This window comes from Mycotypha africana (genome assembly GCF_025528875.1).
Source record: "Mycotypha africana strain NRRL 2978 chromosome Unknown BDF20scaffold_5, whole genome shotgun sequence".
Taxonomy (NCBI): domain Eukaryota; kingdom Fungi; phylum Mucoromycota; class Mucoromycetes; order Mucorales; family Mycotyphaceae; genus Mycotypha; species Mycotypha africana.
The window spans coordinates 950,133-975,814 of NW_026515729.1; the positions used below are offsets into that span (position 1 = coordinate 950,133).

General features: G+C 39.4%; 15 protein-coding genes across 15 annotated transcripts; 8 read left to right on the plus strand and 7 right to left on the minus strand.

The window, feature by feature from the left end:
* Nucleotides 1-453: 453 nt before the first annotated feature.
* BDF20DRAFT_820074 (uncharacterized protein) lies at nt 454-1,295 on the plus strand (the record flags this gene model as incomplete). Its single annotated transcript, XM_053077509.1, has 2 exons — nt 454-607; nt 712-1,295. 2 exons carry the CDS (start codon nt 454-456, stop codon nt 1,293-1,295), a joined length of 738 nt encoding a protein of 245 aa, XP_052936297.1.
* A 342-nt stretch (nt 1,296-1,637) lies between these two features.
* On the plus strand, nt 1,638-3,272 carry BDF20DRAFT_498707 (uncharacterized protein). Its single transcript, XM_053075607.1, has 3 exons — nt 1,638-1,846; nt 1,923-2,089; nt 2,173-3,272. Exons 1-3 carry the CDS (start codon nt 1,732-1,734, stop codon nt 2,869-2,871), a joined length of 981 nt encoding a protein of 326 aa, XP_052936298.1. The 5' UTR covers nt 1,638-1,731; the 3' UTR covers nt 2,872-3,272.
* A 398-nt stretch (nt 3,273-3,670) lies between these two features.
* Nucleotides 3,671-4,768, plus strand: BDF20DRAFT_869095 (uncharacterized protein). The gene has a single exon (XM_053080974.1). The coding sequence runs from the start codon at nt 3,741-3,743 to the stop codon at nt 4,671-4,673; it is 933 nt and encodes a 310-aa protein (XP_052936299.1). The 5' UTR covers nt 3,671-3,740; the 3' UTR covers nt 4,674-4,768.
* Nucleotides 4,769-4,867: 99 nt separating this feature from the next.
* Nucleotides 4,868-6,755, plus strand: BDF20DRAFT_869098 (Alpha/Beta hydrolase protein). Its single transcript, XM_053080975.1, has 2 exons — nt 4,868-5,486; nt 5,626-6,755. The coding sequence occupies exons 1-2, from the start codon at nt 4,978-4,980 to the stop codon at nt 6,560-6,562; spliced, it is 1,446 nt and encodes a 481-aa protein (XP_052936300.1). The 5' UTR covers nt 4,868-4,977; the 3' UTR covers nt 6,563-6,755.
* Nucleotides 6,756-6,897: 142 nt separating this feature from the next.
* Nucleotides 6,898-7,576, plus strand: BDF20DRAFT_869100 (uncharacterized protein). The gene has a single exon (XM_053080976.1). It carries the CDS (start codon nt 6,925-6,927, stop codon nt 7,240-7,242), a length of 318 nt encoding a protein of 105 aa, XP_052936301.1. The 5' UTR covers nt 6,898-6,924; the 3' UTR covers nt 7,243-7,576.
* A 601-nt stretch (nt 7,577-8,177) lies between these two features.
* On the minus strand, nt 8,178-9,241 carry BDF20DRAFT_498799 (uncharacterized protein). The gene is made up of 3 exons (XM_053075608.1): nt 8,957-9,241; nt 8,423-8,884; nt 8,178-8,357 (listed from the first exon to the last, which is right to left on the minus strand). Exons 1-3 carry the CDS (start codon nt 8,988-8,990, stop codon nt 8,353-8,355), a joined length of 501 nt encoding a protein of 166 aa, XP_052936302.1. The 5' UTR covers nt 8,991-9,241; the 3' UTR covers nt 8,178-8,352.
* A 1,186-nt stretch (nt 9,242-10,427) lies between these two features.
* On the minus strand, nt 10,428-10,983 carry BDF20DRAFT_912951 (thioredoxin-like protein; the record flags this gene model as incomplete). Its single annotated transcript, XM_053084007.1, has 3 exons — nt 10,428-10,668; nt 10,742-10,865; nt 10,941-10,983. 3 exons carry the CDS (start codon nt 10,981-10,983, stop codon nt 10,428-10,430), a joined length of 408 nt encoding a protein of 135 aa, XP_052936303.1.
* A 340-nt stretch (nt 10,984-11,323) lies between these two features.
* BDF20DRAFT_869103 (uncharacterized protein) lies at nt 11,324-11,847 on the plus strand. The gene has a single exon (XM_053080977.1). It carries the CDS (start codon nt 11,354-11,356, stop codon nt 11,648-11,650), a length of 297 nt encoding a protein of 98 aa, XP_052936304.1. The 5' UTR covers nt 11,324-11,353; the 3' UTR covers nt 11,651-11,847.
* A 152-nt stretch (nt 11,848-11,999) lies between these two features.
* Nucleotides 12,000-14,151, minus strand: BDF20DRAFT_1000689 (uncharacterized protein; the record flags this gene model as incomplete). The annotated part of the gene is made up of 7 exons (XM_053074598.1): nt 12,000-12,321; nt 12,409-12,483; nt 12,556-12,834; nt 12,918-13,105; nt 13,184-13,283; nt 13,362-14,008; nt 14,108-14,151. The coding sequence occupies 7 exons, from the start codon at nt 14,149-14,151 to the stop codon at nt 12,182-12,184; spliced, it is 1,473 nt and encodes a 490-aa protein (XP_052936305.1). The 3' UTR covers nt 12,000-12,181.
* A 1,409-nt stretch (nt 14,152-15,560) lies between these two features.
* BDF20DRAFT_939719 (amidase signature domain-containing protein) lies at nt 15,561-18,093 on the plus strand. The gene is made up of 2 exons (XM_053084781.1): nt 15,561-16,022; nt 16,090-18,093. The coding sequence occupies exons 1-2, from the start codon at nt 15,837-15,839 to the stop codon at nt 17,665-17,667; spliced, it is 1,764 nt and encodes a 587-aa protein (XP_052936306.1). The 5' UTR covers nt 15,561-15,836; the 3' UTR covers nt 17,668-18,093.
* On the minus strand, nt 17,722-18,910 carry BDF20DRAFT_912955 (uncharacterized protein; the record flags this gene model as incomplete). The annotated part of the gene is made up of 5 exons (XM_053084008.1): nt 17,722-17,856; nt 17,930-18,141; nt 18,234-18,617; nt 18,724-18,795; nt 18,868-18,910. The coding sequence occupies 5 exons, from the start codon at nt 18,908-18,910 to the stop codon at nt 17,722-17,724; spliced, it is 846 nt and encodes a 281-aa protein (XP_052936307.1).
* A 214-nt stretch (nt 18,911-19,124) lies between these two features.
* Nucleotides 19,125-20,402, minus strand: BDF20DRAFT_912956 (ribonuclease H-like domain-containing protein; the record flags this gene model as incomplete). The annotated part of the gene is made up of 3 exons (XM_053084009.1): nt 19,125-20,091; nt 20,162-20,259; nt 20,340-20,402. The coding sequence occupies 3 exons, from the start codon at nt 20,400-20,402 to the stop codon at nt 19,125-19,127; spliced, it is 1,128 nt and encodes a 375-aa protein (XP_052936308.1).
* Nucleotides 20,403-21,066: 664 nt separating this feature from the next.
* On the plus strand, nt 21,067-23,145 carry BDF20DRAFT_869131 (Six-hairpin glycosidase-like protein). The gene is made up of 3 exons (XM_053080978.1): nt 21,067-21,604; nt 21,713-22,137; nt 22,225-23,145. The coding sequence occupies exons 1-3, from the start codon at nt 21,177-21,179 to the stop codon at nt 22,797-22,799; spliced, it is 1,428 nt and encodes a 475-aa protein (XP_052936309.1). The 5' UTR covers nt 21,067-21,176; the 3' UTR covers nt 22,800-23,145.
* BDF20DRAFT_499142 (uncharacterized protein) lies at nt 23,001-24,469 on the minus strand. Its single transcript, XM_053075609.1, has 2 exons — nt 24,319-24,469; nt 23,001-24,263 (listed from the first exon to the last, which is right to left on the minus strand). The coding sequence occupies exon 2, from the start codon at nt 24,193-24,195 to the stop codon at nt 23,254-23,256; it is 942 nt and encodes a 313-aa protein (XP_052936310.1). The 5' UTR covers nt 24,196-24,263; nt 24,319-24,469; the 3' UTR covers nt 23,001-23,253.
* Nucleotides 24,156-25,679, minus strand: BDF20DRAFT_939731 (kinase-like domain-containing protein; the record flags this gene model as incomplete). Its single annotated transcript, XM_053084782.1, has 5 exons — nt 24,156-24,826; nt 24,921-25,075; nt 25,150-25,239; nt 25,302-25,416; nt 25,486-25,679. 5 exons carry the CDS (start codon nt 25,677-25,679, stop codon nt 24,301-24,303), a joined length of 1,080 nt encoding a protein of 359 aa, XP_052936311.1. The 3' UTR covers nt 24,156-24,300.
* Nucleotides 25,680-25,682: the final 3 nt, after the last annotated feature.

A 25,682-nucleotide genomic window follows, 5' to 3' on the forward strand; every position in this document is an offset into this window, starting at 1 on the left:
TGCATGTGGTTTATCTGCAAGAATACATCACTTGAGCCATCCGAGAAAAAAAAAAAAAAAAAAAAAAAAAAAAAAGCCCACAATGACCATCTACCCATTGCGTAGCGAGCTTTTTGTATTCTTCATGAGCCACCATGATGGTGATGAAAAAGAACTTGAACTTTTATTGTTACGCCATGTTTCAGATCAACAACCTCTTTTTCTTCTCCTTCACCGTCACGAAATAGAGCTCCACACACAGAAAACATCTTTTCCCTCCCCCTTCTTTTCGTGCTGCACAGAACTTGTATGAATGAATACCTTACCGCCTTCTTTAAAGAATTCTCGGTGTATTTTACATATCGATTTGGGTACCATCTTTTCATCGGATCAGTAGATCAGATCAGCCTTGAACTCAATGTTTTCTTTTCTTCATGACAGATTGTTTTTACTGTCAAGTGGGTAAATGAATCGATGGATCGCTCCACTTTTTTTCTTATTCCCGTATTGAGTGCACATGGACTGACTGGGAAAGAGGGTCCCCTTTCTTGGCTTTTAGAGCAAGTCAAACGAGGTATTCCGTTTGATGTGCCAGCTGCTGTACAACAGTGGCATGGTCTAATAGCAGGTAAAAAACAAACATAGGCAACAACAATGCAATGTCACAGTGGGGAGGGCACGTCCAGAAGGCGAGAAAAAAGAAGGACAAGGCTAACAACCCCCTTTCAAAAGTAAATTACGCGGCTAGGAAAGCAGGCATCAAAAAAATGACGAATGTGACAGAAGCCAAACGACTGTGTCCCGATATTCAACTACTCCATGTGGCTACGTATGCTGAAAATGACACGGAACCTCGCTATTACGACCATCCAGACCGCAATACGCATAAAGTATCTCTCGATGCCTACCGCAATGCCTCTCGACAGATATTCAAAATTTTCAATAAATACTGTGATAAAATACAAAAGATCGGAACAGATGAAGGTTTTATGGACGTCACAAAAATCGTGAATCAACGGTTAATCGAACGGTATATCGATCGTATGCCCGAATTGCTGGACAACATCGATCAAGAAGAATGTGGTGTCTCTCTTGACTGGGATAACTTGGGTTATACAGTCACCTCTTTGGAGGAACAGGCTAGGCGGGCTGCTGCTGCCATGACGGATGACGCTTCGTCACAGTCTTATTGGTCTCCTACCACATGGAAGGACCTGCAGCTTGCTTTAGGTGCCGAATTAGCAGCAGAGATCAGAAAAGAAGTGTATGATACTTTACATTACTTTTGCTCAGCAGGTAAAGATCCATTCATTTAAAAGAGTAGAAGAAAAAAAAAAAAAAAAAAAAAAAAAAAAAACCAACAGAAAAGAGACGCCATGTATTCTCTCTATTTTCAAAAAAAGGAATTGCACATTATAAAGTAGTCGCAAAGCTGTGTTCTAGTCGGAACAAACCAAATAAACAGGTAAAAATGGCCCTTACACCCTTTTTTCCTCTACTCTCAATGTGTGTGCAGAACAAACTTACCCTTGCATTCAAAGACCATTTTGAGAGAAACGGCTAGACTCGACTTTATGCGTGAGATCCCATTCAACAAAATTAGAAATTTAGGAGGAAAGTTGGGCAATGAAGTAGGCTCCGACCTGGATATTGATAATGCAAGTGAATTATGGTATATATTTTACAAAACGCTAGCATGGAAATCTCATTTCTTTCTCTAACAAACGGCTTTTCCCCTTGCTTTCATTACTGATGGCATGCATTCGTTGCATCAGGAGTTACAGCTTAGAAGAGCTTCAGCGACGTTTTGGAGAGTCCACAGGGGTTTACCTGTACAATATATGTCGAGGAATAGATCATGAAGAAGGTAATTACCTAGCTCCATCATTTTTTTCCAGAGAATCGAGATCTCACATAAGCGCCTTGCTTTTCCCCCCCCCCAGTCACTGCCAGTAAACCTCCACAATCACTGATGGCAGCAAAGTCCTTCACGACGCCCATCACGCGTCGAGAAGAGATGCAAAAATGGTTCTCCATCCTCGCTGCAGAATTACACCGTAGAATTATGGATCATTTCGAAGAGTTTGCGATTTGGCCTCGTAATATCACTGTAAGATACACCCAGATTTTTATGATGGGGCTTTGTTTCATTTCACGGGCTGGATGTTGAAGCGTTCTCTCTTTTCTCGCTAGATAAAATACGCCACCGTCAATAATCGGACCTACCGATCGAAAAGCTTGGGCTCACTGCACCGAAATGAATTGAAGACACCCGATAGCCTCGCTAAGAGATTTGCCAACACGTTCCATTCGCTGGAAGATGCCTATCCATGCGTTGGACTTGATCTATGTGCTACCGGCCTTGTTCCGGATGAATCAGCAACATCCTACACGATCAACCGATTCTTTACGAAATCAACTGATCTTCTCGCTGACAGCAAGCCAAAGCCTTCTGCACCACGAGAGCCGAACAACAACAACAACAACAACCCATTGAAAAAATCGATATCACCGGAAAGAAAGGGCCTTGATCTGTTTTTCGCAAAGAAAGAACCATCTGCCTCTGACGACGACGACGACCACCACCACCACCACCGTCAAGTACAGTCCAATCAAAAACAAGTCGAGAAGGAAGAGGAAGACGAGACAACCTTCATGTGTGACAAATGTCAGAAACGGATATCTATCGATTCTGTGCAGGAACACTCAGATTATCATTTTGCACTAGAAATAATGGAACAGGAAAGGCAAAACTCATCGCTCGTATCGTCCACTGCGAATCACAGCCATAGTCAAAAGCGTTCCAATAGTCATCATCGAGAAGAGGATACAGAGCAAAAGAAAAAGAAAAGAGCTTTATTTTTCAAGCCAAGGTCATCCTCATCGTCCTGACACTATCTTTCCCATCTACTTTTTAACCTATTTATTCACATCATTTTCATGTATCCCCCTATTTCATCATTTGCTTCAATGAAACTTTTATCACAACTATTTATTCGGATAGAAAATGAGACTGTAGGAAGACGCCATTCTCTTCTGAAAAGCGGATAGTCGGATCTGATAGCGATTTTTGCGATTCCTATACTATTGCTTTTCCCTCACTCTAGAGTGTCCCCTCTGATGGTGTTAATTTATTGAGTTCCAAATGCAGTTTAACTGCATGTGGGCAGTGCACGCACTTTTTATGCTCAGACTCCTGTCATTCTGAATTTTTTCTCTTTTTCCTTGATAGAGAGGTATTTCAACAATCAAGTATTATGACTGTCCACACAGTTTAGCAAAAAAACCATAAAATAGCGGCCCACGCTATGATGCTCTCTCTCTTGATGTCTTTGTTGGTTACGACTCTTTTCTTCTTTTTCTCGGGGAAATCCAGTTTTCACCGATCCACAAAGAAGGGTGTCGCTTGTAAGCTCTTTTTGCCGCTTTTTTTTTTCCAGATGAGTTACCACTACAAAATAAAACAGGACCGCTACGTACACGAAAAGTGAATTCGTTTCAAAATTCGTTTTCTAAGAAGGGGACTTTTAAACAGAGTGTTCTTTTCACGTTTTTTTTTATAAAGTCTGAAATGCACACGCTCGGGCTTTTTCGTGCTGAACACAGCAGGATACCTCCAGGTATTCAAATAGATTTCGATGTCTATTTAAGGCGAGCTTTCATTGTACATAACACTCTTTTCCCTCTTTCCCGTATACATCGATACACTCCCTTCCTATCTCTCCCCCGTTGCTCCTTTCTTTCTCAGTGAATTTGATAGGATGAAAGCGACTGCCTACCCTAAGCTTACTTCATCCTCCTCTTTTCTTTTTGATCGACTTCCCGACGAACTGATCATCCAAATCCTCTGTCAACCAGTGATTGATTTTCCAACCTTAAGGCGTATGAGATGCCTATCAGAAAGAATGTACCGCTTGTGCGATCATGCTCTCCAGCATGCATTACTACCCTCCACCGTTCTCTCCGTCACCATTGAGCAAGAAGGAAAAAGCCGCATTTCACCGCTGTTCAACTTTATGCAGTTCTGCCAAGTGACAGGTCATGCCCTCTTCATGTCATGCCAAACTTTACCGCGCAGATATTATGCTGACAGAGCAAATCCCGTCGTTAGATCACTCACAATCCACAACAACTATCGACACCAACACTCTGTCCGTCGTTTAGCAACTAAAGACAAAAAAGAAAGTGATCGCAACGCCATGACAAAGAAGAACACGGCTGATACCACTCTCTCTTTCTGTGATGATCCAACACATCCGATGAAAAATAATATCCATTCACTCGTTGCTAGGCAACCAAAAAATTCGATCCGCCCATCTCCACCACGGAATCAGAAAAAGACCAACGTATCTCTTTGTGCCGACAACCGTTGCTCTTGTCCTACGAAACTTTATGGAAGCTATCCATTGAAAACAGCACTAAAGAAAGGATGTTACACGTTGCAGGTTGCACAAAACTGCAATGCCCTGACAAGATACCAGCAGCAGAAATACCCATCTTCCTGGACATTAGCTTACCAAATCACAGATATACTGAAACCTGTACAATATTACGTAAAGCTATCCAGCCTCAGCATCGATGTAGAATACTTGATGTGTCTAGAAGGAGAGCGAGAAAAAGAAGGACAAGATAACATGCGACTTAATGAGCATCTGAAAAAGGTAGTGCATTGGGTTCAGCACAAACTAATTTGATGCTTGAATAAAGAAAACCATTTTTTCCTTTTTTACGGGAGTAATATGCAATTTCTGTACACTTCCCAAAAGACACAAAAAAAAAAAATCATAAAGTGTGTTTATTTTTGTCAAGAAAGATTGTATACATGTAAAGTTGCTCAGCCTCAACAACACACCAAAAAAAACCAAAAAAAAAAAAAAAAAAAAAGTAACCAAAGAAACCCATTGTGATCCTCTTTCTTCCTATTTGTTTTTTAATCACAAACGTTTCTTACTTTAAAATACCTTTACAACAGTTCCACAACATCCTCATCTCAAGCATATGAATAAAATCATTCAGCCTCAGTTATCAAAATCAACTCCATATACCTGTACATCGACAAGAAGCCAATGTAATAATATCTCGCCGCCTGCTGGACTCACTACCCGTCCAGCGCTGATTCCGACACCGCCAAATTTTCCCACTCCCTTTGACACAGACAATAAAATGGCACGGAGTCAATATTACTCGTCAGAAACAACAACAGCTTCCACATCTCCTCCAACGGTTCATGGTGCACCCCCCAACAGAAAATTGAATGGAGTCAAACCATTGAACGTTTTACGTGAATCTCGATTACATCAGACGCTCCACATCAGAACAACGACTCATTTGAACAACAGCGTCATCAGGAACAAGAGTTGTAAAGTGGGATATGCAGTGTACGGATCCCACGATGGAATACCCGTTTTCGTCATTGGCGGTTATGGATGTACACGTTTAGTAGGCATCATGTTTGAAGAACTGGCGTTACGCTATGGGTTGAAACTGATTTGGCCTGAGCGTCCAGGGTAAAATATGAAAGTACAATCAAAAAGTAATGGATATGGCTGACACATAGGGCAATAAGCGAGAAATAAAAAAAAAATAAAAACTCAACAAACCACTTTACTGAAAAGCTCATCCTTCACTTTCCATTCTTTGATGTAGATATGGCCTCAGTGATGAATACAGCTCACAACGCTTCAAAGCGCTCGATTGGGCAGATACAGTCATACAACTAGCCAATGAAATGGAAATCAAGCAATTTTGCATTCTTGCACAGTCTGTAGGCTCCGTGTTTGCCTTAGCTATAGCTTACAAGTATCCTGAGCGCGTGTTAGGCCCCGTATATCTCATTTCCCCATGGGTTTCAACACAAGCAGCCAATACATTCAAATGGACGCGTCGATTACCATCACCCATTGTTCATAAATTGATCTCTCTAGCGCTGGATGTGATGGGGATATGGAACAGGAATGGGAGTCATCACAGTGAAGACGGGCCTCGTCATGCTTCGGCATCAACATACAATAGCTCCTTTGCCTACATCCCCCCTCACAGCAGCCATGATGACAGCAGCTATTCATCCCATCCTCTGCCTCCACATACGAATAGGAGGCTTCGTTTCGAACAACCAAAACGTCAACGACGTACTACTGTCGTTGCTCTAGAAGAGGATGAGTTATTGGCTTCCTTTGACGAAGAAGTATTGGACTTACCGACCGACTTTCCTACCAACCGGCCTCTTCGTCATTTCGTTCGACCAAAGAATATGTCCCTGTATTTAGCGATGAATAAGCAGCGTACATCAGAGAATTACAATGCGGGCCAGCTCTGTGATGCTATGATCGCCCTGGAAAAATACCACTCGTTCGGCTTTAGTTATTCCGACGTCAAAGTGCCCGTATCCGCAGTGTGGGGTGACATGGATACCTTAATACCTCAACGAGCCATCAATAGTTTGGCCAATAGCCTACCAGATCTAAGACTCAAAATACTCGAAGGGGAAGCTCATGATCTGGTGTGGAAGGAAGGCGTCATGGAATGGGCCATGAGGGGCATTTCTGAACGATGGAAAGAAAAGAGTGAAAAGATCAAACAGTAATCAAATGACAATGAATTTCATCTAAAAATGGAATGAAAACTTGTCTAGAATAAAAATGTTAGTCATCTAAAATCATAGTTCGTCTGTTATCGGCGTTCCTTTAAATTGACCTACCCAAATAAAGAAAAGAATGAAGAAAAAACCCAGGAATTACACAAAAATGCTAAAGAAGGTTTCACAAACCGCATATGTCGCTGTTCTGCCTTTTTCCTTCTTTCTTGATTCTAAATTCCTTCGGCAGCCCTCCCCCCCATGAGTACATTCGAGGGTCGCATAAAGGAATATCCTTTCATTTGGATAGACAATTTCAAGGAGAATGATACAGCAAAGTATTATTTTTTAAGCCATGTACACTCAGGTAAATGGGCACAGTTTATTTCGCAGTTCGTACCAAAATTGATCAAGTGGATCGATCATACCCCATTTTGTTAGATCATCTCAAAGGACTTGATGACGGATCTTTCAACAAGAATATTTACTGCTCAGAAGAAACGGCTCGACTATTACCATTGATAGTGAACAGGCATGGTCGGCCTCTATACGAGTATTTAAAGGATAAGCTTATTCCTGTACCCTACAATGAGGCCTTTAAGTTACCCTATAAAGATGAGAAAAGCATGGATAGAGAAGTAGAAGTTGTTCTCTTATCCGCCAACCATTGTATTGGATCATCAATGTAGGTATTCTTCATTAACTGCAGGTCCTCTGTTCATTCTGTATGTCATCCCATTTGTCTGATGCCTATTGACCTTACTATTAGGATCTTCATCCGGGGTTCAAACGGCAATAATGCTGTTCTTTATACAGGTGATGTTCGAGCTGACTCTGATCTCTATACATGCGATTTGGACATTTTGAAAAGAGTACGAATAAAAAATTTATATATGGATACAACCTGCTGTGATGAGGACAGAGATACATTTATCACCAAGGTAAAACCTGTTTGGAAGGTTAACTCCTCCTGTCGAGATCAAGTTTTTCATGTCTATATTTCTTTCTTTTTTTTTTTTTTTTCTCAGAAAAAGTCGGCTAGACTACTCAGAGAATTTATCAAAGCACATCACCCTGCACAGAAATTCTACATTGACTGTTGGACATTTGGGTACGAAGAGCTTTGGGCCGACATAGCGGATTCTTTTAACGAAAAGGTGCATGTGTCACAGCGAAGATACAACCAGTATTGTACTGCAAATCCGAGGTATAAGGAGTGTTTAACAACGGACAGTAGGAATACTCGTTTTCACTCGTGCGTTTGGAGCGAATGTTGTAAAGATATTGAAGAGTGTACAATTGCCATCCATCCTTCTCAGAAAAGAGATACAAAGATGAGGGAGCTTCCAGATGGATTGTCAAGTAAAGAGCTGTTTAGATCAACATTGCCGTACACCTCTCAGTTTCAAAAGCATGTGGTAAGCATCCTCTTTGTTCAGTCTATGTTTCCAAATGCCAAATTGATTCACGCATGCCTTTTTTTTTTGATATTTTAACAGCTGTTGCCGTTTTCTTTTCATTCGTCATTGTCAGAGATTGTTACATTTTGGAGTTTTCTGAAACCCATCATGTTCACACCCTGTGTAGCACATGGTGGCTATGAAGCATTTGAAAGAGTTCGATTAACAATGAACAAGTATGGCTGCCGAATCAACAGTGTTACACATTCATCCGAAATAACCACGACTGTAACTTCAACGTCTAATGAACAAATATCACGAACAGTAAGCGATCCTGAGACATGGAGCCCAGATGAAAGCTTGGCAAAAACAACCACTCATTCCACAACTCCACCTTCCTCAGTCTCATCTACAAATAAGAAAAGGAAACAAAATCGAGAAGATAAAGAAGAGAACCAATTCACTTTACCATCAAAACAAAGAGCAATCATAACAACGTCTTCGTCTTCTTCGGAAATTCTCAGTGATTCCACGAATGGTGAAGCATCGGCATTGACGAAACAAGTTGCAAAGAAACACACACGAAAGCTGAGAAAAAGCGTCTCACATCCTCCGTTGTCAGGGTCCCCCACCGAACAGCAGCAACAGCAGGAACAGCAACAGCAACAATCAGAAGCCGATAATGAAGCTTCCACTATAGAATATGAGCAGCAGGAACAGCAGCCTGAAGTGCAAGCATTGGAACCAGTGTCGGTAGAATTCACACTTACTAGCCAATATACCATTACACAGTCCTCCACCATATCTGATGAGAACTCAGTCATCATACTGAGTTCTGATGATGAAGACGATAGTAAATGCACGAAGCGTAAGAGCTGCAGAGACTTTTTGTTGCAGTTGAAGAAAGCAATTGTAAAGCGTGAAGATCGCGCTAAGGTCTTTGGAGTTTATTATCAATCGCCTAGCACTTGATTCAATTTCTATATAATTTTATTGTTTTTACCTTTCATGTACATATCCTTCTTGTAAATAGACATCTTTACCACGACGAATAATTAAACATACCCATGTATATAACATCAGATATATCATTTAGTAATAGATCATAGTGCAATAGCCTAATCATATTCGCCTTTAGATACTCATCATCTGCTATATAGATATGCTTATTTCGGAAACAACGCTGATGAACTTGGAAGTGAACAAACTTTATGCTTCATCCATAGCTCCTTTGCTTCTCCCATTTTTTGAGAGAAGAAACTTACTTCAGATTGAAAACTACATTTTTGGCTTACATAGAATCACTTCAAGCCGGGTGCGAATTTATCTTCAACAGTAAACAAAGGATATGGATAAAGCTCTAAAGCTCTTTCCTTACAATCATCGATTATTCCCGAAGAATCTTAAGCCTCCCTTTTCCTTAATATAAGCAATTAATTAAGGAAACGCAGAGGGTTAAGCAAAATACGACCTTCCTTCATCTCCAAACTTTCATGATTCACTGTGTGATGAAGTTTTCTCTGATTTCTGTTCTAACTGCCATTGACTTCATGCTTTCAAAAAGTTATCAGTCATCAATTCCCCTGGGTGATTGCTGTCATCAACGAAAAACAACATCACTGAAACATGAGAAGATAAAGAAAGGCTGAAGAAAAGCGTTCCAAAGGTTAACCTTGTAAAATGCTTTAAAAAGGTCAGGAGAGGCTCAAGACAGTAAGAAAGATGGAGAATGGAAGTTTTTTTGAATTTAAAATGTCGCTGAAAATTTACGACCAAGTCACTTACTTCGCCCTCCATAGCAAAATATGTTTTTCACTGTATTTTATATATTGGTAAAATCAAGTAAAACCGTAGGTTAAGGGGAAAGCCATTGATTATACATTTGCTTTGAATAGACAGAAATGGTTTAATTTATAACCGTTCAGAATAAGTAGAGGTAACTAATGGAAAATCAAATTAAGGTTCTTATTATTACTGGAACTGTTGGTTCCTGTGCACAGGAAGTACTAAATCTTTCTGTAGCGTTCAAGATTCACTTCCCTTCCCTCTTTCCTTTTTGAGCCTTTCATTACGCCGTGAAATTCTGACATATCCTTTGTAACATGCCAGAATGATTCAGCCGTCTTGCTGTAAAAATGAATGCGAGACTTAGGAGTATGTGCTAGACTACTTCATTCCATGCTTTAGTATCACTAATATTTACCAATGTTAATTATACATTGCCAGTAGTAATATCATGCACCTGCAGCCGAGGGACGAATCGCGAAACGCGAACTTTCAGAAAAGAAGCAAATAGAGATGAGAATGGAAAAGAAGATGTAAAAAACAATAACGTTGTTCAGGTATGTCTACAAAACTGAGTAAACTAAAGTAAAAAAGACACATAAGAAACTAGGAAAGAACATAAATTACAGTAGAGATCCAGGTATTTGTACATTCAAAGCATAGATGATATATAAATACAAAGATACGGACTAAGCAAGTTCAGCATGCTTTTTTACGAACTCCTCTACTGTTGGTCCATTACGCATGCCCACAAAAGAGTCAACAACTTTGCCATTATAAAAGGCCGAAACAGTAGGTAAAGCTGCTATCTTATATTTAGCAGCAACTTCCTGATGATCATCCACATTGATTTTAACAAGTGTCACCTTGGGATTGGCAGCAACTGTTTTTGTAAGGAGGGGCCCCAACATTTTGCATGGACCACACCAGCTAAAATTTGACGAAATAAGAATTGTAAGTATTATAGAAGATGGACTGAGGGCTCAAGTGTATGCTCTCTTACTCTGCATAAAAGTCTACAATGACTGGATGGTCAGCTTTTGTTACGAGTGAATCGAAAGTTGAGGTAGTAGCCTCAACTGTCTTTCCTGTCAAGCGAGTATGAGTAGTGTGGAAAGACCGAGCAACTATATTTGTTCAATACATAATTAGATTGATCTGCTAGAATTGACATGCATAACATCTGCGCATTGAGTACTTACTTGGACGCAGTGCTTTATTAGCGATTGTACGACTAGGGTTCATTTTTACGATATTACTCTGTTCTAGGAAAAAAGAGCAGGATAACACCTTCATTTACTCGTGGCCCTGCTCTTATCTAATGTGTGCGCATTAGTAAGCTTTCACTTTTGTCATTCATACATGGTTTGATTGGACAACCCCACTATTCCAATTCATATCCCGCAAGTGCTTCTAACGGTGAGAAGCATTCAAAGTTTTACAAATGTATGATTTGTTTAGAGAAATTGCATGATAGGAAAATACACATAGTGTAGCTTACGAAAACTATTGGCGTATATTTGGCCTAGGTGATGTTTAAAGATATAACACCATGAATGATTATTCTGTCTTTTTTTTTTTAACCTTTTATTTTATCGAATGCCATATACTTGAAATGATCAAGAATAAGGAAAAAGGTGGTAAACCAAAGAACAATATTGTAAAAAATAAGCCTGAGCTTATTTACAAATACGAAGGGCAAGAATATGCTCAATTTACAAGGTTGTTAAGTAATGGCCGTTATAAGGCACATTGTTCTGATGGTGTTGAACGTATGGCACATATTCCTGGCCAATTACGTAATAGAACCTTGGTTAATCCAGGTGATTTCGTGTTATTATCTTTCGTGAATTTCAAGATAACGAGGCCGATATCCTTCATCGTTATACTCTCGATGAAGCAAGAGCTTTGATGAATTGTGGTGAATTACTCATACAACCAAGATTATTGAAGCCGACGCCAGCAACGAGAATGGTAACGAAATTGATTTCGTTATAGATAGCGATGAAATTTAACTAGGTTTTATATCTCTCTTTTTGTGTTATGGTAATACAAGGCATTGCGTTTCCTCTTTGTCCTTTTCTAAATTTATTTCTTTTTACGTTTAAACATTTTATCTGATACAAACGGGAATAAAAAAAAGGAAAAAGACGAAAATAGTGGTTGTATTTTATTTTTATTTTTTTTTTAGAAAAAGGCCCATGTCGTGTTTAACGAGTAGCTCATATATACAAAGGGCCTTCTTTAATATTTACGAATGAAAAGACGTACCTCTTCATTGGTAGAATAATCCAGCTGTTTATTCTGGATTCGTTCACCTTTGATAGTTTGCATTGATTCATAGAATTAACAATTAATACTACAAATGCATCCTACACTATAGTTGGGAAGTTACTAGAAAGAGATACATTTATTTAAAATCAGCTTTCCAAAATGATATGAGCTATAGTTCGTCTTCCGCACGATGATTGTATTGTTCCCAGAACATGATTTCTAACTTAGTAGCCTGCTCGAATATTTTACAAACTTCATTGAAGCGTTCGATAGAGCCGATATACTTTTCAGCTAACTCCTCGAGCTCAGCTAATGTATATACGATAGTAGCATAAGAACATGTACATACGCCTATGGTCAACTGTTCACTATTATAATGTCAAGTAAAATACTTACCAACACCTTGAGCATAGCTCTTTTTACTTTGGTCTGAGGCATATTGAGAGATCCAGTCCCAATAAGGATTGCCATCTATTTCAAAAACAACTCATGTTAGTACTGACTTTACTTTGCCTTCAAAAAATTGCGTAAGGGATAATCCACCTCTCTTTGTAGCGGGATCGTTAAGCAGTTGGAGAGCGATTTCATGATATCCAAGCATACAAGGAGCAAAAGCCATTTTTGCATCTAACAAGTCACCTGAAGCAGCTTTATCCATTAAAAAGCGAGTATAGGCGATATTATATACACTTTCTTGAGTACTCAAAACTTCCTCCTTCGAAATACCCCATTTGGCACAATATTGCAAATGAACATATTGGACCTCATCAGTAAGAGAATAAATTCCTCGAACGGCTTTTTGAATAGAGTCCATTGAGTCATCTGATTATAACCGATCCATCCAAACAGTAAGAATTTATAATATTTAACATCATTATATTTCTTTAAATAAGTAGACAACTTACACTTATTGACCGCTAAGGCGGCTGCACGAGCGGCATTTTGCAGATAAAGAAAATCCTGTTTGAGAAAATAAATAAAGGCTTCTTTTTCCAATGTACCCTTAGCCATACCGCGAACGAATGGATGATTGACATACTTGTCCCACAGGCCGATGGGAAGATTAGCTTTAACAGCCTTGAGTAATGGTCCACTGAATAGAAAAGATAGTTTTTAAATATGACGCCAGATGCATGTAAAAGGAAATAGTCGGAGCATTCCGCTAGCTTACTTCCAAGGAGTCTTCAATGGATGTAGAAGGTTGACAATATCTGTGTTTTTTCTTACAGCTTTATTGATGTAGTACATGGCATCCTCGCAAGCATCGTAAACTGACAATTGAAATAAAAAGGAAATGACAAGGTTAACATTTCACTGATTTCCTATATCTTTGTTTAAGCTTTACTTACCAGAAGTCGTCTTAACAAGTCCTGCAGCTATTGCAGCAGAGAGAGCATTATACAAAATTGGAATAGTTTCTTTGTTAGCATAATGATGAGTAAATTCATAACAGTCGCCTGATATCGAATCATACAGCACTGCGACACCATTGACATTTGCGTCTGTTATTGCTGCAGGGTTCATGTTGGTTCCTTTAACCAACACATATCTAGCACCGAATTCTGCTATACCCTTAGCTAATTCATGTAGTTCGGTCTGCGTCCTAATAGAGTCAGACGCTTTGCCTAGTAATTTTTGAGCTTCGTCTACAGTAGATATATGTATAGTTGCCATAGGTAACAGGTAATTTCTGAAAATTTTGATAGTATTTTGGTCAGCCTTTGGTAAAGAAATGGTAGCAGTATCGACTACAAGCTTGTACTCGGTAGCATTTCTTAGTGCAGCAGCAATTTCTGTTATAAAGTCCCTTGAAGTCGGAATTATACCGATTCTGATAACAGTGGGCTTCAAGCTTCTTCCTTCCGTAAGGAGTTGGTTTAGTTGTTTGCTAATAATGCTTGATGGTAGTTTGTAAGAGCAAGAGGATGTAATTATGGATGAGGCTTCTACTTGGAAGGCAGAGAGTACTTTGATATCCGCCAGAATACCAATCTTTCTAAAAAGACAGAATGTTATTAGTGATAAGGAGATAACATATGTTTCTTTTACACATATAATAGAAAGTCATTATCGCAACGATAGTATGCTAGGTTACCCTTTTAGATCAATACCTCCAATCGTTAAAACTCTTGAAGTCATCATAAATTTGTATATTAAATCAAGAAAAAAGGGATAGGATTATCAAAAGATACTAAAAATTATAGCCTTTGAATTATACTTCATATTGATTTTGAATCAAAATATAAAAAAGAGACGCTCTCCGTTAAATCATTGCACAGTAGGGCCGTTTGCAGTAAGTTGCGTATGAATAAAAGCGTAGAACTTTGATCATGTTAACTTGGACAATTTTTGACTAGTTCATTTTTCCACGGGTCAAAAGGCATCAAATTCCGTTATAGCCGAGCAGTATACAGAACTGAGATTGAATGTGCCCAGTTCATGGTCTTCTTTCCCTTAGGCAATGGCAACAAAAACAGATCTGCCTCAACTTGCAAAACTGAGTAAGGAAGGTAACGATTATTTCTGCAATTGCTTTCCAAAAAAAAAAAAGTTACTGAGGGATAAATGGTGCGCACATGCAATCTTTTAGTTGAGAACAAGGAATATAAATTCCTCTACATCATTCACACCAAAAAATAAGCACAACATTACACTCTTTCGGCCCAAGTCATGCTCGGATGGTTGTTTACGACAATACTAAACTTGTTTATTCAGTAAATATACTTTTTCCGTGTTTTTAATTTTCAGATTGCGAAGATCTTGAAGCATGATGACTTTCCGATTTGCGGGTAGGTTTAAGCCGAAACGACAATGATGACAAACGTTGACGGTACTTCCATTGAAATCTAGTGAAAACTTGCTATATTGGCTAGTACATAACCTTAATTAATAATTGACATTTCTCTTTTCGCGATGGCAACACATTCTAAATTGTGCAATCACGGCGCACAAGTAACAGCAACAAAAGAAGAATGAAGAAAAGCTGCTTCTCACAATCACATGAGGGTGGCATTTATATAATGCTTTCGAGTGTTAAAATTCATATTGAAGTTTATGACCGAGTATTGTGTCTAATAATGGTTACTAGTAGAGTCATACTAGCATATTCATCTACATCATAGAGTGATATCCAGATAGTTAACTTTATGATTGAATCAACTATCTACCGTCGTATGGACTAACAATAATCTTGGATAAATCAATATTAATTTACTACAAAAAAATACCGCTTGAATTCTTTCTGTTGGTCTCAGTAAGGATGAGAATTAATAATATGCATGTTGAGCTTATATCACGTTAATCTGTGTTTGCATTTTGGAAATTGTGGCATATAAGACATTTTGGGTATTGCAATTAACATACACATGCCTGTGGTCACGGATGAATCATTTATTTTGATGCAATCTGATAAAAATAAAGTGCTGTGTTACGATATCTGTGCGCGATTAGAAAAATTTGTTTGCTTCTAGAAGTGTGTATGTCTGAAGGAGAAACAATTTAGCCACAAAGAATTAAAAATAAACTTTATCAGCATTTTTCATCTGTCTTTCATTTTTTGTTTTTTCTTCTAGTCTCTTCTCACAGTTTTGATCCTATGAGCAACAATATGTATACCATCCAAAAGACACACACAGCAGACAGCAAAGATGTTAGTACGCTATGATTGAGACAAAATCTTATGCATGTGTTATGGCCTCAATGAAAAGCTATATCATAAAGTAGAGGAGGTCTGATTTGATTTCTCACATGCTTCAACTTTCTGATTTCAAAAGCAGGTGTCTGCAGTCGCAGCCGCAGTAGGAAAATCAATCAATGCACCTGAAATGTACGGATTACCTTTACTGATGGCAGCAAATGCAATAGAATACGTTCCCATGCTTAAACAGAAGATAGCATCAGACGCTTTATTATTGAAACTGAGAGAACGAAATGATATTGAAGAGCATCCGACCACTTTACCCATCCCATCCGATTGCTTTCACGAACCAAAAAATGCTTTATTTGATCCAGTAAGTAAATTTACGTATTATTGGATTCTACACACACGGGGAGTTAAACTTACTTTATTTGATTTAGGAAATTCCAAGACTCAATCCAGAACACAAAAGCCAATCTCCATTTTTATCCTTCTGGGACTATCACGAAGCTTACTGTAACTTTACCACCACGCCAACAGAGGTAGCTGAAAAATTACTAGAGCAATTAAAAAAAAGCCAACGTATGAGCTGGGTACGATTTGTCGCTGATGATATTTTGGAGCAAGCAAAACAATCTACTGAACGTTACAAGCAAAACGCATTCAGGAGTCAAATGGATGGCTGTTTCATGTCTGTCAAAGAAGAAGTGGATATTCAGGGCTTAGAAACAAAAGTGGGTACTTGTTTTATTAATGATGGCCGGCCTGCTGAAAAAGACGCCACTCTTGTACGAAAATTAAGAAACGCAGGCGTGATTATTGTTGGTTCGGCTGTCATGAACGAGTTGGGCTGGGATACCTTCTCTGTCAATCCGAATACGGGTATCCCTAAAAACCCTTATAAACCCACACATTCTTGTGGTGGGTCCAGTGGTGGTTCGGGCGGTTGCGTGGCAGGTGGTTTGTTTCCTGTCAGTATCGGCGCTGATGGAGGTGGGTCTGTTCGTATCCCTTCTGCTTTCTGTGGACTGTACGGATTAAAGACTACACACAGCCGTGTTTCGGCTCATGGCGGTGCCACCCTCGATCCTAGTTTAGGGTCCTATGGGCCATTAGCTGCTACAGCAGATGATATGACATTGGCCTATACCATCATCTCTGGTCCTGACAAGAATGATGTCAACACATGGCTACAGCCTCCCGTTTCCTTGCAAAACTACGATAGATACCGAGATTTGTCTGATATCACCATTGGCGTTTTCCCTGGCTGGGGTCAGCAGATGCTGGAACCCGCCATTCATGACAGATATGAACTCTTGAAAGAGCAATTGCTAACACTGGGCGCTCGCATTACCGAGATTGAAATACCAGATATTGACCTTGTCGAAACAGGTGAGTACAGAACTTTTGCTTTAAACGTTATAGCTATCCCAGTCATTAACGTAAGTTCTTATCTTTTTTTTTTTATTAAAAAAACAAAACAAGCTCATACTGTTACCATCTGCAGCGAAATGTTTAGTTATGCTTCACGTTTCAGCGATAACCATACAAAATTCCTTCCTCATACTCGCTTAATGGCTGCTACAGCTAGTGTATTGGATGGCCGGGATTACGTGAGAGCCCAACAAGTTCGAACGCGTATGATGAATCACCTTCGTCATCTTTTTGAAGACCAACAGATTGACTTGATTCTTTCACCTACTACCGCTTTGGTAGCACCCGAGATACCTGCAAAAGCCTATTCGCATGGTATGTCCAATGCCAAGTTAACCATTCGGTCTATGGTCTATTGTATGCTGGCAAATTTGACGGGTATTCCAGCCGTCAATGTTCCCGTCGGTTTCCATCCTGAGAATGGAATGCCGATTGGCATGCAATTTATGGCAAAGTGGTGGGACGAAGCGTTATTATGTAGAATAGCAAAGACATGTGAACTTAGCATATCAGGTGTTGAACGTAAACATCCTCCATCAGAACACTGGTTTGCGAACGGTTTATTACCTATGACAAACAAATAAACAGATTTATCACATTATCTGCTGAGGGAACACTGATGCGAGTAAACTCTTTCTCTATGCTTCAGCATCGTCTGCGTATGAGTAACTTTCTTGTGTCTGATCATCTATACTGCACACATCACAGAACCATTTGCCTTCGGGTGGTTCGACGAGTCCGACACAAGTGTAATGAAACCATTCTCTGTCACACTATACCGACAGAATACAGTAGGTTTGAAGATGATTCTATATGCATACAAACACAACGTTTCAGGGTACTTACATTAGGCCCATCACATGCTATCATGTCACCGAATGACACTTGCTTACAATAACAGTAAAGAGGTTCGTTCATGTCGTAACCCTCAAGAATGGCGGAAGAGGAGTTGCTCGTCATACCATGCCTCCCATCTATACTAGCCATATGTTTGTAGAGGAGAGGCCGCTTCTTTCTTGCATTGTTAAAGTTGGCAGGACTGAGTTTTCGTTTTCGTACTAATCAAAAAAAAAAAAATGAAAAAAAATAAAATAAAAAGGGTTTGACTAGGGCTCCAGATGTCAAAGCTTTCCACGCCATCCTTTCTTACATGAACCGGAGCTTCTATCGGCTGCTGCCCTTTTCTGTTGCTGTTTAAGCTTTGGAATAATCCAATTTGAATCACTCTTCATCACTTCGTTGTCTAATTTCTCAATGTGCTTGGAGACAAGATCATACATTCGCATAGCAAGTTCGAGCTTTTGATCTTGTTTTTCAATGGCTTCGTTATAAGTTTTCTGGATCATGGAATAGGGTATATAGCTCATAGGTGTTGTGGAGGAGGAACAAAAAGATGTCGGCAAAGGCAAGGACGATGGATCATTTTTGGCAGTATTGGGGTCGATACTGGATGCATCGTAATGCGCCTTATCCCCATCTGCTTTTAGTTGCTTCATGTAAGTCCTTCGTTTATCCTTATACCCTTCTCTAAGTTCTGCAACGATGCCATGTCACAAATGAAAAGGGGGAAAGTTAAATACATTGGAAGCCTTTGATCCTCTTTAGAAAATGGAAACAGAGCTGTGTATCAAACTAATTACGGTGAAATTCTTCATCTAGACATCGCAACTCATGCATATCCTGATCTATCTCAGAGGGTAGATTCTGTAGACCTAAATTTATGCATTTGTGAAATGAGCACCGCATGACGAAAAGAATAATTACGTCTCGAGTAAAGGTTTTACTTTCTAGATATTCGTCATAAAAATCAGCCAAAGATAGACTCATGCTTCAATAGTAACAAAATGAGATGTCGTTGTCGATAAGGTAATCAAATGAGGGTTTTCAGGACTACCGATCACAAATGAATTAAAAAAAAGGGGTAACCAAAAAAAATAGAAAAAAAAATAGAAAACTTTAAATTTATAGTTGAGATTCAATTTAAAGTTGTGGGCTTTTTTTTTTTTTTTTTTTTTATGCAGCCATTCGAAATCAAACAGTTTTATTCTTCATCACTGCTATCAGAATTATCATCGCTCTCTTCTTCCTCCTCCTCACTAACATCACTATCACTATGACTGTCATCTTCATCATTGAAGGATACAGATTTCTTCTTGTTCTTCCTGCTTGCCTTCTCTTCTTCTTTCAACTTTTTCTTTTCTGCAATCTTTTCTTCTTTAGCCAGGAACTTCTTAATGATCAAGCCTGATCGTGCACCGAATGATTTTTCCCACTCAGGCTTTACATGTTTATACAATTGCATCGTGAATCGTGCATCTTCTACCGATGAGTGACTTCCTTGTTGGATAGTAAGACCCAGTAACTCTTTGACCAGCATTTTCAAACCAGGCGTACGCCCTTTCGCTAGTTTCCTGAAAGGTTTATAACGAGAGGTGTCCCGAATGAGCAGGGTAGGATGCGATAACATAAGCACTTGTAAATCATTATACACTGCATGACCCACCAAAATACGATTGCGGATGATCTCTTCTACTTTAAATTGCACTTCTTTGAATGTGAGGGCACCGTTCGAAGCGAGTAAATGATGAGGCTCGATCCCACTGACGGCTGTACGATAATCCGTCACAGGCTCTACTGGTTGAACGTAACAATCGAGAACGACAGCACCGTTGTAGTTGACAATAGAGACACGAGCTAAAGCTGAATCAACGCCGTCTGGTCCAACACCCACCATTTCACAATCAATAGCGACATATTTGCCCAATTTAGCTGCCTCTCCAGAGACAGTGTTCATGGTATGAAGGATTTGTTTTTTGCGTTGTTGACGTTCTTTGGCGGTTTCTTTGGGTGTATACACTTGTTTGAGAGTTTCTTCATCGACATCCTCTGCAAACCATAATTCGTCCTTATTGGGTATCACTTGTTCTGTGGTGGTGGTTGTCACTGTAGACGTACTGGTAGTCGTTGTCGTTTTTGATTTGGTTGCTTCAAAATTGGATTTCAGCTTCCTACAAGGCCAGATCTCCTTTAATTAAACAGTTCCAATCGGCAGCATTAAACTATTGTCAAAAAACTTACTGTATTTTCTGCTTCTTGTTGAAGCATTTGTAGTTGGGACTTATTTCGAATTCTTCATTCTTTCTTTTCTTTGTACTGGAGGATTTAGGCGCAACTTGCTAAAGAAAAGAAAAATTTATATTCGACATTGGTTAACAAAGCGTTAGAAAGATACCATTGTCATTGAAATAATTATTACAGGTAGCAACTTTTTCCAATTAGAAGAGATATTGGCTTTCGACAGCGGTTTGGCTTTTGACATTATACAAGACAGATCGATTCGAGGGTAAATACGTTAAAAACAATTGTGAAAAAAAAGGGTTAAAAAGGAAATGGGAAATTTGATTGTCAGGAAGTGGCTTGCGGGAAATCTCTCCGCTTTTCAGCCAATCCAAGACGAGGCTTCTGGGAGAAAGGGGATTCTCTCCAAGAATGCCCGATTTCGAATTTTATGATGCTGTGGATGATGGTGATGGTAATAAGTACGATTTTCTTTTTTATGTTAGAGTAGTTGAAAGCTAATATAAACGAATTCAAGTAATAATAAAATAGAAAGTGCTATCTGATAAGGAATGTCACTGTTTCAAGTTCATCGGCATGAACAAAAACTCTCTGGCATAAACCCTACTTTTAGGGAACAGAATTCTACAATCATTCGCTGTGTGAGTGTATCGAGCTGCTTTGCACAAAGCTTCCTGTTTGCCGAAACTGATCCAGCAAAAAAAAAAAAAAAGTAAATAAAATGCTTCTCATTGGCGGAGAATAAATTTGAAAAAAGGGGTCAAGTGTTACAGATCATTCGCCAAACGATCCTTTTCTCTTTCCGATGATAAAAAATTGACATCACCTGCCAAACAGCATACAATCAGTGAGAAAAAGACAGTACGTTTCATGCTTTTCTATCTTGTGGAGATGCTTGAGGATGTATTTAAAGATATTTATTTTATCTCTTTTTTTCTTTTTCTTTTTTTTTGTTGAAAAAAGAAAGCTTATTCACAAGATTGTATTTCGTTAGGATAACTGAAAAAAGGGCAATATGCTTTTTACTTTCTTGACATATTGCGTTGTTATCATTTTCATTCTATGCGCTCGTGCTCAGCAACTACACGACGCAGCAGCTGTCTTTATAGTGCAGGCGCCTCTTGATGCATGGATTGCTCAGCAAGAGAAAACCAGTCTTGAAATGATGCTAAAAAACATCAATCCACCAGGAACGAGAAGAGGGTTCTACGCTGCTTCTCTATCGACTTCATGGCCGGATTATTACTATACATGGACGAGGGATGCCGCTTTGGTGGCTCGTGTATTAGCGTCTGTCTTGCCAGATACAGACACAAATGTATTGAAGGATTACGTTGATTTCCAAGTCCATGTTCAAAAAGAGACTTTGTCTACAGTGTGTCAATGTTTAGGCGAGCCCAAGTTTAATCCAGATGGAACGGGTTTCATGGGTTCATGGGGAAGGTAACATATCCAAAAAAAAAAAGACCGGCGAGGGTGAGGGAAAGAGAAAAGAACTACCCTACCATGGATGTCAAGAGTGTTTTTTCACTTTTATCGATATTCATCTAGACCTCAGAACGATGGCCCTGCAGAAAGGATCATTGCTTTCATTGCTATTGCTCGTCGATTTTCGGATGAGACAGCTTATATTGATACTGTCCTCCAACCGGCCATTCAAACGGATATGGACTATTTGAGACAGCAGTGGCAAACACCTTGCTTTGACTTGTGGGAAGAAGTCGACGGCGTTCATTTTTATACATTGATGGTCATCCGTCGAGCCTTGTTGGACGCTATGGAATTTTTGAATAAAACAGATCAACCTACAGTGCAAGTGGTGGAGGCGATTGAAACACAATTGGAAACGTTATTTTGGTCATCGAGTGAAAATTATATCAAGGCAACCCATCATGCGCGAAATGGTGTGACAAAACAATCTGGATTAGATGTATCGACATTATTAGCTGCCAATTATTTGGCTTATCGTGACGATGGTAAGAAGATCCAACTAGGTCAAGTGGGAAATGGCGATAGAGAGGAGCGCTAGGCTAAACAATATGTTTATTCTGTGTACATACCAGGTTTCTTTACACCTGGCTCTGATAAAATATTAGCCACGGCTGTAGCTCTTGAAAATGCCTTTCAATCGTTGTATCCTCTCAACCAGAACAATGCGGATACCCATCTAGGCACGTCCATTGGTCGATATCCCGAAGATATCTACGATGGCTATGGTACTTCCATAGGAAATCCATGGTTCCTTGCCACCGCGGCTTATACTGAGCTCTACTATTTAGCCATCAAAGAATGGAAAAGACATGGATTGGTTATCACTGCGGTGAATAAGCCTTTTTTTGATCGCATCATGAGCAGCAGCTGTAGTAGTCAATGGGATGTCCTTTGTCAACAGTCGGACGACGGTTATAACTATTACTTGGCCCCAGATAGCCAGCCTTTGCAAGACATTATAGATAAGACCAAGGAAGCGGCCGATAAATTCTTGGCAACCATCCAATTTCATCAACATAGAAATGGTTCCATGTCTGAACAGTTTGATAGATACACAGGCTATATGAGAGGTGCAAGAGATTTGACATGGTCTCATGCTGCTTTTATAAGTGCTATTCAAGCTAGATCATCAAAAGCCGTCTCTTGATCTTTTAGCGAAAGGGGGTTATCGTGGTCTGCCCTTGATTTACACTATTAGAAAGAAAAGAACGTCCTATTCATATTTTTGGAAGAAATGAAAAAAAAAAGAACTGTCTCCATCCCTTTTGAAAACACAATGAAAGTCAAGTATAAAAAGGCTAATAATCAAACTAGCTCAAAGCCATTACTGTGCTTTATTATGTTGATAAATAAGTAGATTAATGAGACAGTCAACAAAATGTTGTATTAAGAGAGAAAAAAAAAAAAAAAAAGAATTGTTATATATGTATATATACACAAAATAGTAAGAGTCGACTAAAAAAACACTGAGGGATATGCTGGCGATTGGCGTGGTATGAGAAAGGTTTTGTGATTATCTTTTATTCTTTTTTCACTAAGGAACCAGCCCTTTTTACTTGACATCTTGCATGGATTGGCATCAAGAAACACAAAAAAAGTCATTAGAGCTCATCGATGGGTTGCGTGGCACTGGGTATCTTTCGCCTGCCCAGTAGTGTAGCATTATCCATGTTCAACTCGAATACTTTAGCACCGTGTTTATTGGATCGATGTCCATGTAGCTTACGCTTTGAAGGCAAAGTATCTGCTGGTGTTGTTGCTGATAGAGGCTTCTTCATAGAGGGAGCTTTGTGCTCGATAGTGACAATATTTAGCTTTTCGTTGACGGAATTGGCTAGTTTCTCGTCCACGTCTGTTTTGGTGTGGGCTTCCATGTCATCTTTATTCAAAGAAGACGAAGAAGACGAGGAGGAGGTGGTTTCATCGGTGATCATATCCGCTTCATCATCTGTGACCTCATCCAAGTCTCCGTTAATGGCGCTCATGAACAAGGAGCGACGGTTCTCTCTAGTGTCATTATTTCCAGCCTGTTGCTGCTGTTGTTGCTGTTGTTGTAACTGCTTTCTTCTCTTCTTTTCTTCAGCGACACGATGCACAGCATAAGAAATATCAAACATTTCCTTCATGGAGGTCACACCTGAAAACAAGTCTCTTCGCGGCGTGGTGGTTCCTGAAGCGACCGTGGCAGTTGCTGTTGTGGTCGTTGTCGATGCATGAATGGAGGGTGCACGAGAATTGGCACGTGAATTAGCACGAGAGTTAATGACAGAAGCGGCTGATCTACCGCCTTGTTCAGTGGGTACCATTGTCGGAACAGCAGCCTCTAATTCCTCTTCATCTCGAATGCGTTCTTGAATCATTCGTTTGTAAGCTTCTGCTTCTGTTTCTTGCTCTTCCCTGTGTTTTTTACTCTCGGCGCCGTCCCCCACTATGGCAGCTGCGTTGTGTTCTTCTTCTTCTTGAGCAGTAAACATGGGAATGGTTGTCAAATCCACTACGGCGGAAGTTTTTGAACGGATGCCCTCTTTATCAATGTGATCCATTTTCTAAAAAAAAAAGCCAGCCCAAACGGTAAAGAAAAAGGGCAAAAAGGGAATCCCCCCCTCTCTCTCTATCAGTCATCGACGCTTATGTTATTTTTAAACCAATCAGATGAAGGGTATTACCTTATTTTGCATCCATGGATGATCAAGGAATTCTAAAATAGTATATCGTTTATCTGCATCTACATCCAACAGATGTTCTATCAAATCCTTGGCTTCGTCCGAGATATTATCCCACCAGGGGCTTAAAAAGGTATATTGTCCCTTGGCGACTTTCTCAGTCAACACCTTGATTGACTCATCGTAGAAGGGAGGGAAGCCACATAATAAGGTATACAAGACACAGCCCAACGCCCACATATCGACTGACTTTGAATAGCGTTGATCTTTCACGATTTCAGGTGCAGTGTAGCCCACCGTACCACAAGGTGTCATGGTTTGTTGATCCCACACCACCTTGGACAAACCAAAATCTGCAATTTTTACGGCTCCTATGCCTCCACCGCCGATACCAGGGACAAATTTACCTTCATCTTCTTTGGGTTCATCAAATTCATTCATAGGAGGTAAAGGTGTATCTCTTTCCATAAACTCGATGGGCACAAACAAAAGATTTTCAGGCTTGATGTCTCTATGGACGCGGGGTAAAAAATCATACGACACAGATGTAAGTTTATGAGTGGATTACTTGTTGATGATCCCATGCATAACAATGAATTTTTTACCTGTGAACTACGCCCCTTTCTTCATGTAAATATTTGATGCCCTCAGCTACTTGCCGTATGCAATGACGTGAAAGATCCTCACTAAAATAAGTCAAGCGCACAATCTGATGAAATATTTCACCACCTTCGCATAGCTCCAACACTAAGCAATAATGCTGGGTATCATGGTTATTTTCAGTTTGTTCCATCTACTTCATGACTTGGGAAAAATTGGATAAGGGCTTCTTACCTCATTTGTTTCAATAAACTCGTATAATTTGATGATGGAAGGGTGATTCAGCGTTTTCATAATTTGTACTTCTTTCAAAACACTTGCTTTCTGTTACAATTTTTTCAAATATGTAAATAAAACAAAAAAATGATGAAAATTTTAAATTATACAAGGCATGTGTCACTTACTTGTTGATTATTAAGTTCTAATTTACGAACTATTTTAATGGCTACTTTTTCGTTAGAAGTCAAATCGACAGCTTCATAGACCTTTGAAAAGGCTCCACTAGAAATGAAAGAAAGAAAGCAATAAGTAAAAAAGGATGAGACGTTATGAGCGTAGAATAGACTTTACTCTCCCAGTTTCCTCTTTAGTTGATAGTTCTCCAGTCCTTCGTACGCTGGCATCGTAGATCTGGCTCTTTTTTCCTCTTCTACTAAGCGTTGTGCTGTTTCGTATTTATGTTGCTGGGAAGAAGAAGAGTGACTAGAAGAAGTGTAACTCTTTCCACTTTTGATGAAATTTTTAATTTGACTGAAAACTGCCATTGT

Excerpts from the sequence above, each read along its gene's own strand:
- BDF20DRAFT_869098 (XM_053080975.1), top strand. The coding sequence starts at position 4,978 with ATGAATAAAATCATTCAGCCTCAGTTATCAAAATCAACTCCATATACC. Across the intron at positions 5,487-5,625 it reads ATTTGGCCTGAGCGTCCAGG|ATATGGCCTCAGTGATGAAT; the intron begins GTAAAATATGAA and ends TCTTTGATGTAG.
- BDF20DRAFT_498799 (XM_053075608.1), bottom strand. The coding sequence starts at position 8,990 with ATGTCTATTTACAAGAAGGATATGTACATGAAAG. Across the intron at positions 8,885-8,956 it reads GAAGGATATGTACATGAAAG|CGCGATCTTCACGCTTTACA; the intron begins GTAAAAACAATA and ends CAAAGACCTTAG.
- BDF20DRAFT_869100 (XM_053080976.1), top strand. The coding sequence starts at position 6,925 with ATGGGCACAGTTTATTTCGCAGTTCGTACCAAAATTGATCAAGTGGAT.
- BDF20DRAFT_498707 (XM_053075607.1), top strand. The coding sequence starts at position 1,732 with ATGGCATGCATTCGTTGCATCAGGAGTTACAGCTTAGAAGAGCTTCAG. Across the intron at positions 1,847-1,922 it reads AGGAATAGATCATGAAGAAG|TCACTGCCAGTAAACCTCCA; the intron begins GTAATTACCTAG and ends CCCCCCCCCCAG. Across the intron at positions 2,090-2,172 it reads TTTGGCCTCGTAATATCACT|ATAAAATACGCCACCGTCAA; the intron begins GTAAGATACACC and ends TTTTCTCGCTAG.
- BDF20DRAFT_499142 (XM_053075609.1), bottom strand. The coding sequence starts at position 24,195 with ATGGATCACATTGATAAAGAGGGCATCCGTTCAAAAACTTCCGCCGTA.
- BDF20DRAFT_869103 (XM_053080977.1), top strand. The coding sequence starts at position 11,354 with ATGATCAAGAATAAGGAAAAAGGTGGTAAACCAAAGAACAATATTGTA.
- BDF20DRAFT_869131 (XM_053080978.1), top strand. The coding sequence starts at position 21,177 with ATGCTTTTTACTTTCTTGACATATTGCGTTGTTATCATTTTCATTCTA. Across the intron at positions 21,605-21,712 it reads TTCATGGGTTCATGGGGAAG|ACCTCAGAACGATGGCCCTG; the intron begins GTAACATATCCA and ends ATATTCATCTAG. Across the intron at positions 22,138-22,224 it reads TTTGGCTTATCGTGACGATG|GTTTCTTTACACCTGGCTCT; the intron begins GTAAGAAGATCC and ends TGTACATACCAG.
- BDF20DRAFT_939719 (XM_053084781.1), top strand. The coding sequence starts at position 15,837 with ATGTACGGATTACCTTTACTGATGGCAGCAAATGCAATAGAATACGTT. Across the intron at positions 16,023-16,089 it reads AAAATGCTTTATTTGATCCA|GAAATTCCAAGACTCAATCC; the intron begins GTAAGTAAATTT and ends TATTTGATTTAG.
- BDF20DRAFT_869095 (XM_053080974.1), top strand. The coding sequence starts at position 3,741 with ATGAAAGCGACTGCCTACCCTAAGCTTACTTCATCCTCCTCTTTTCTT.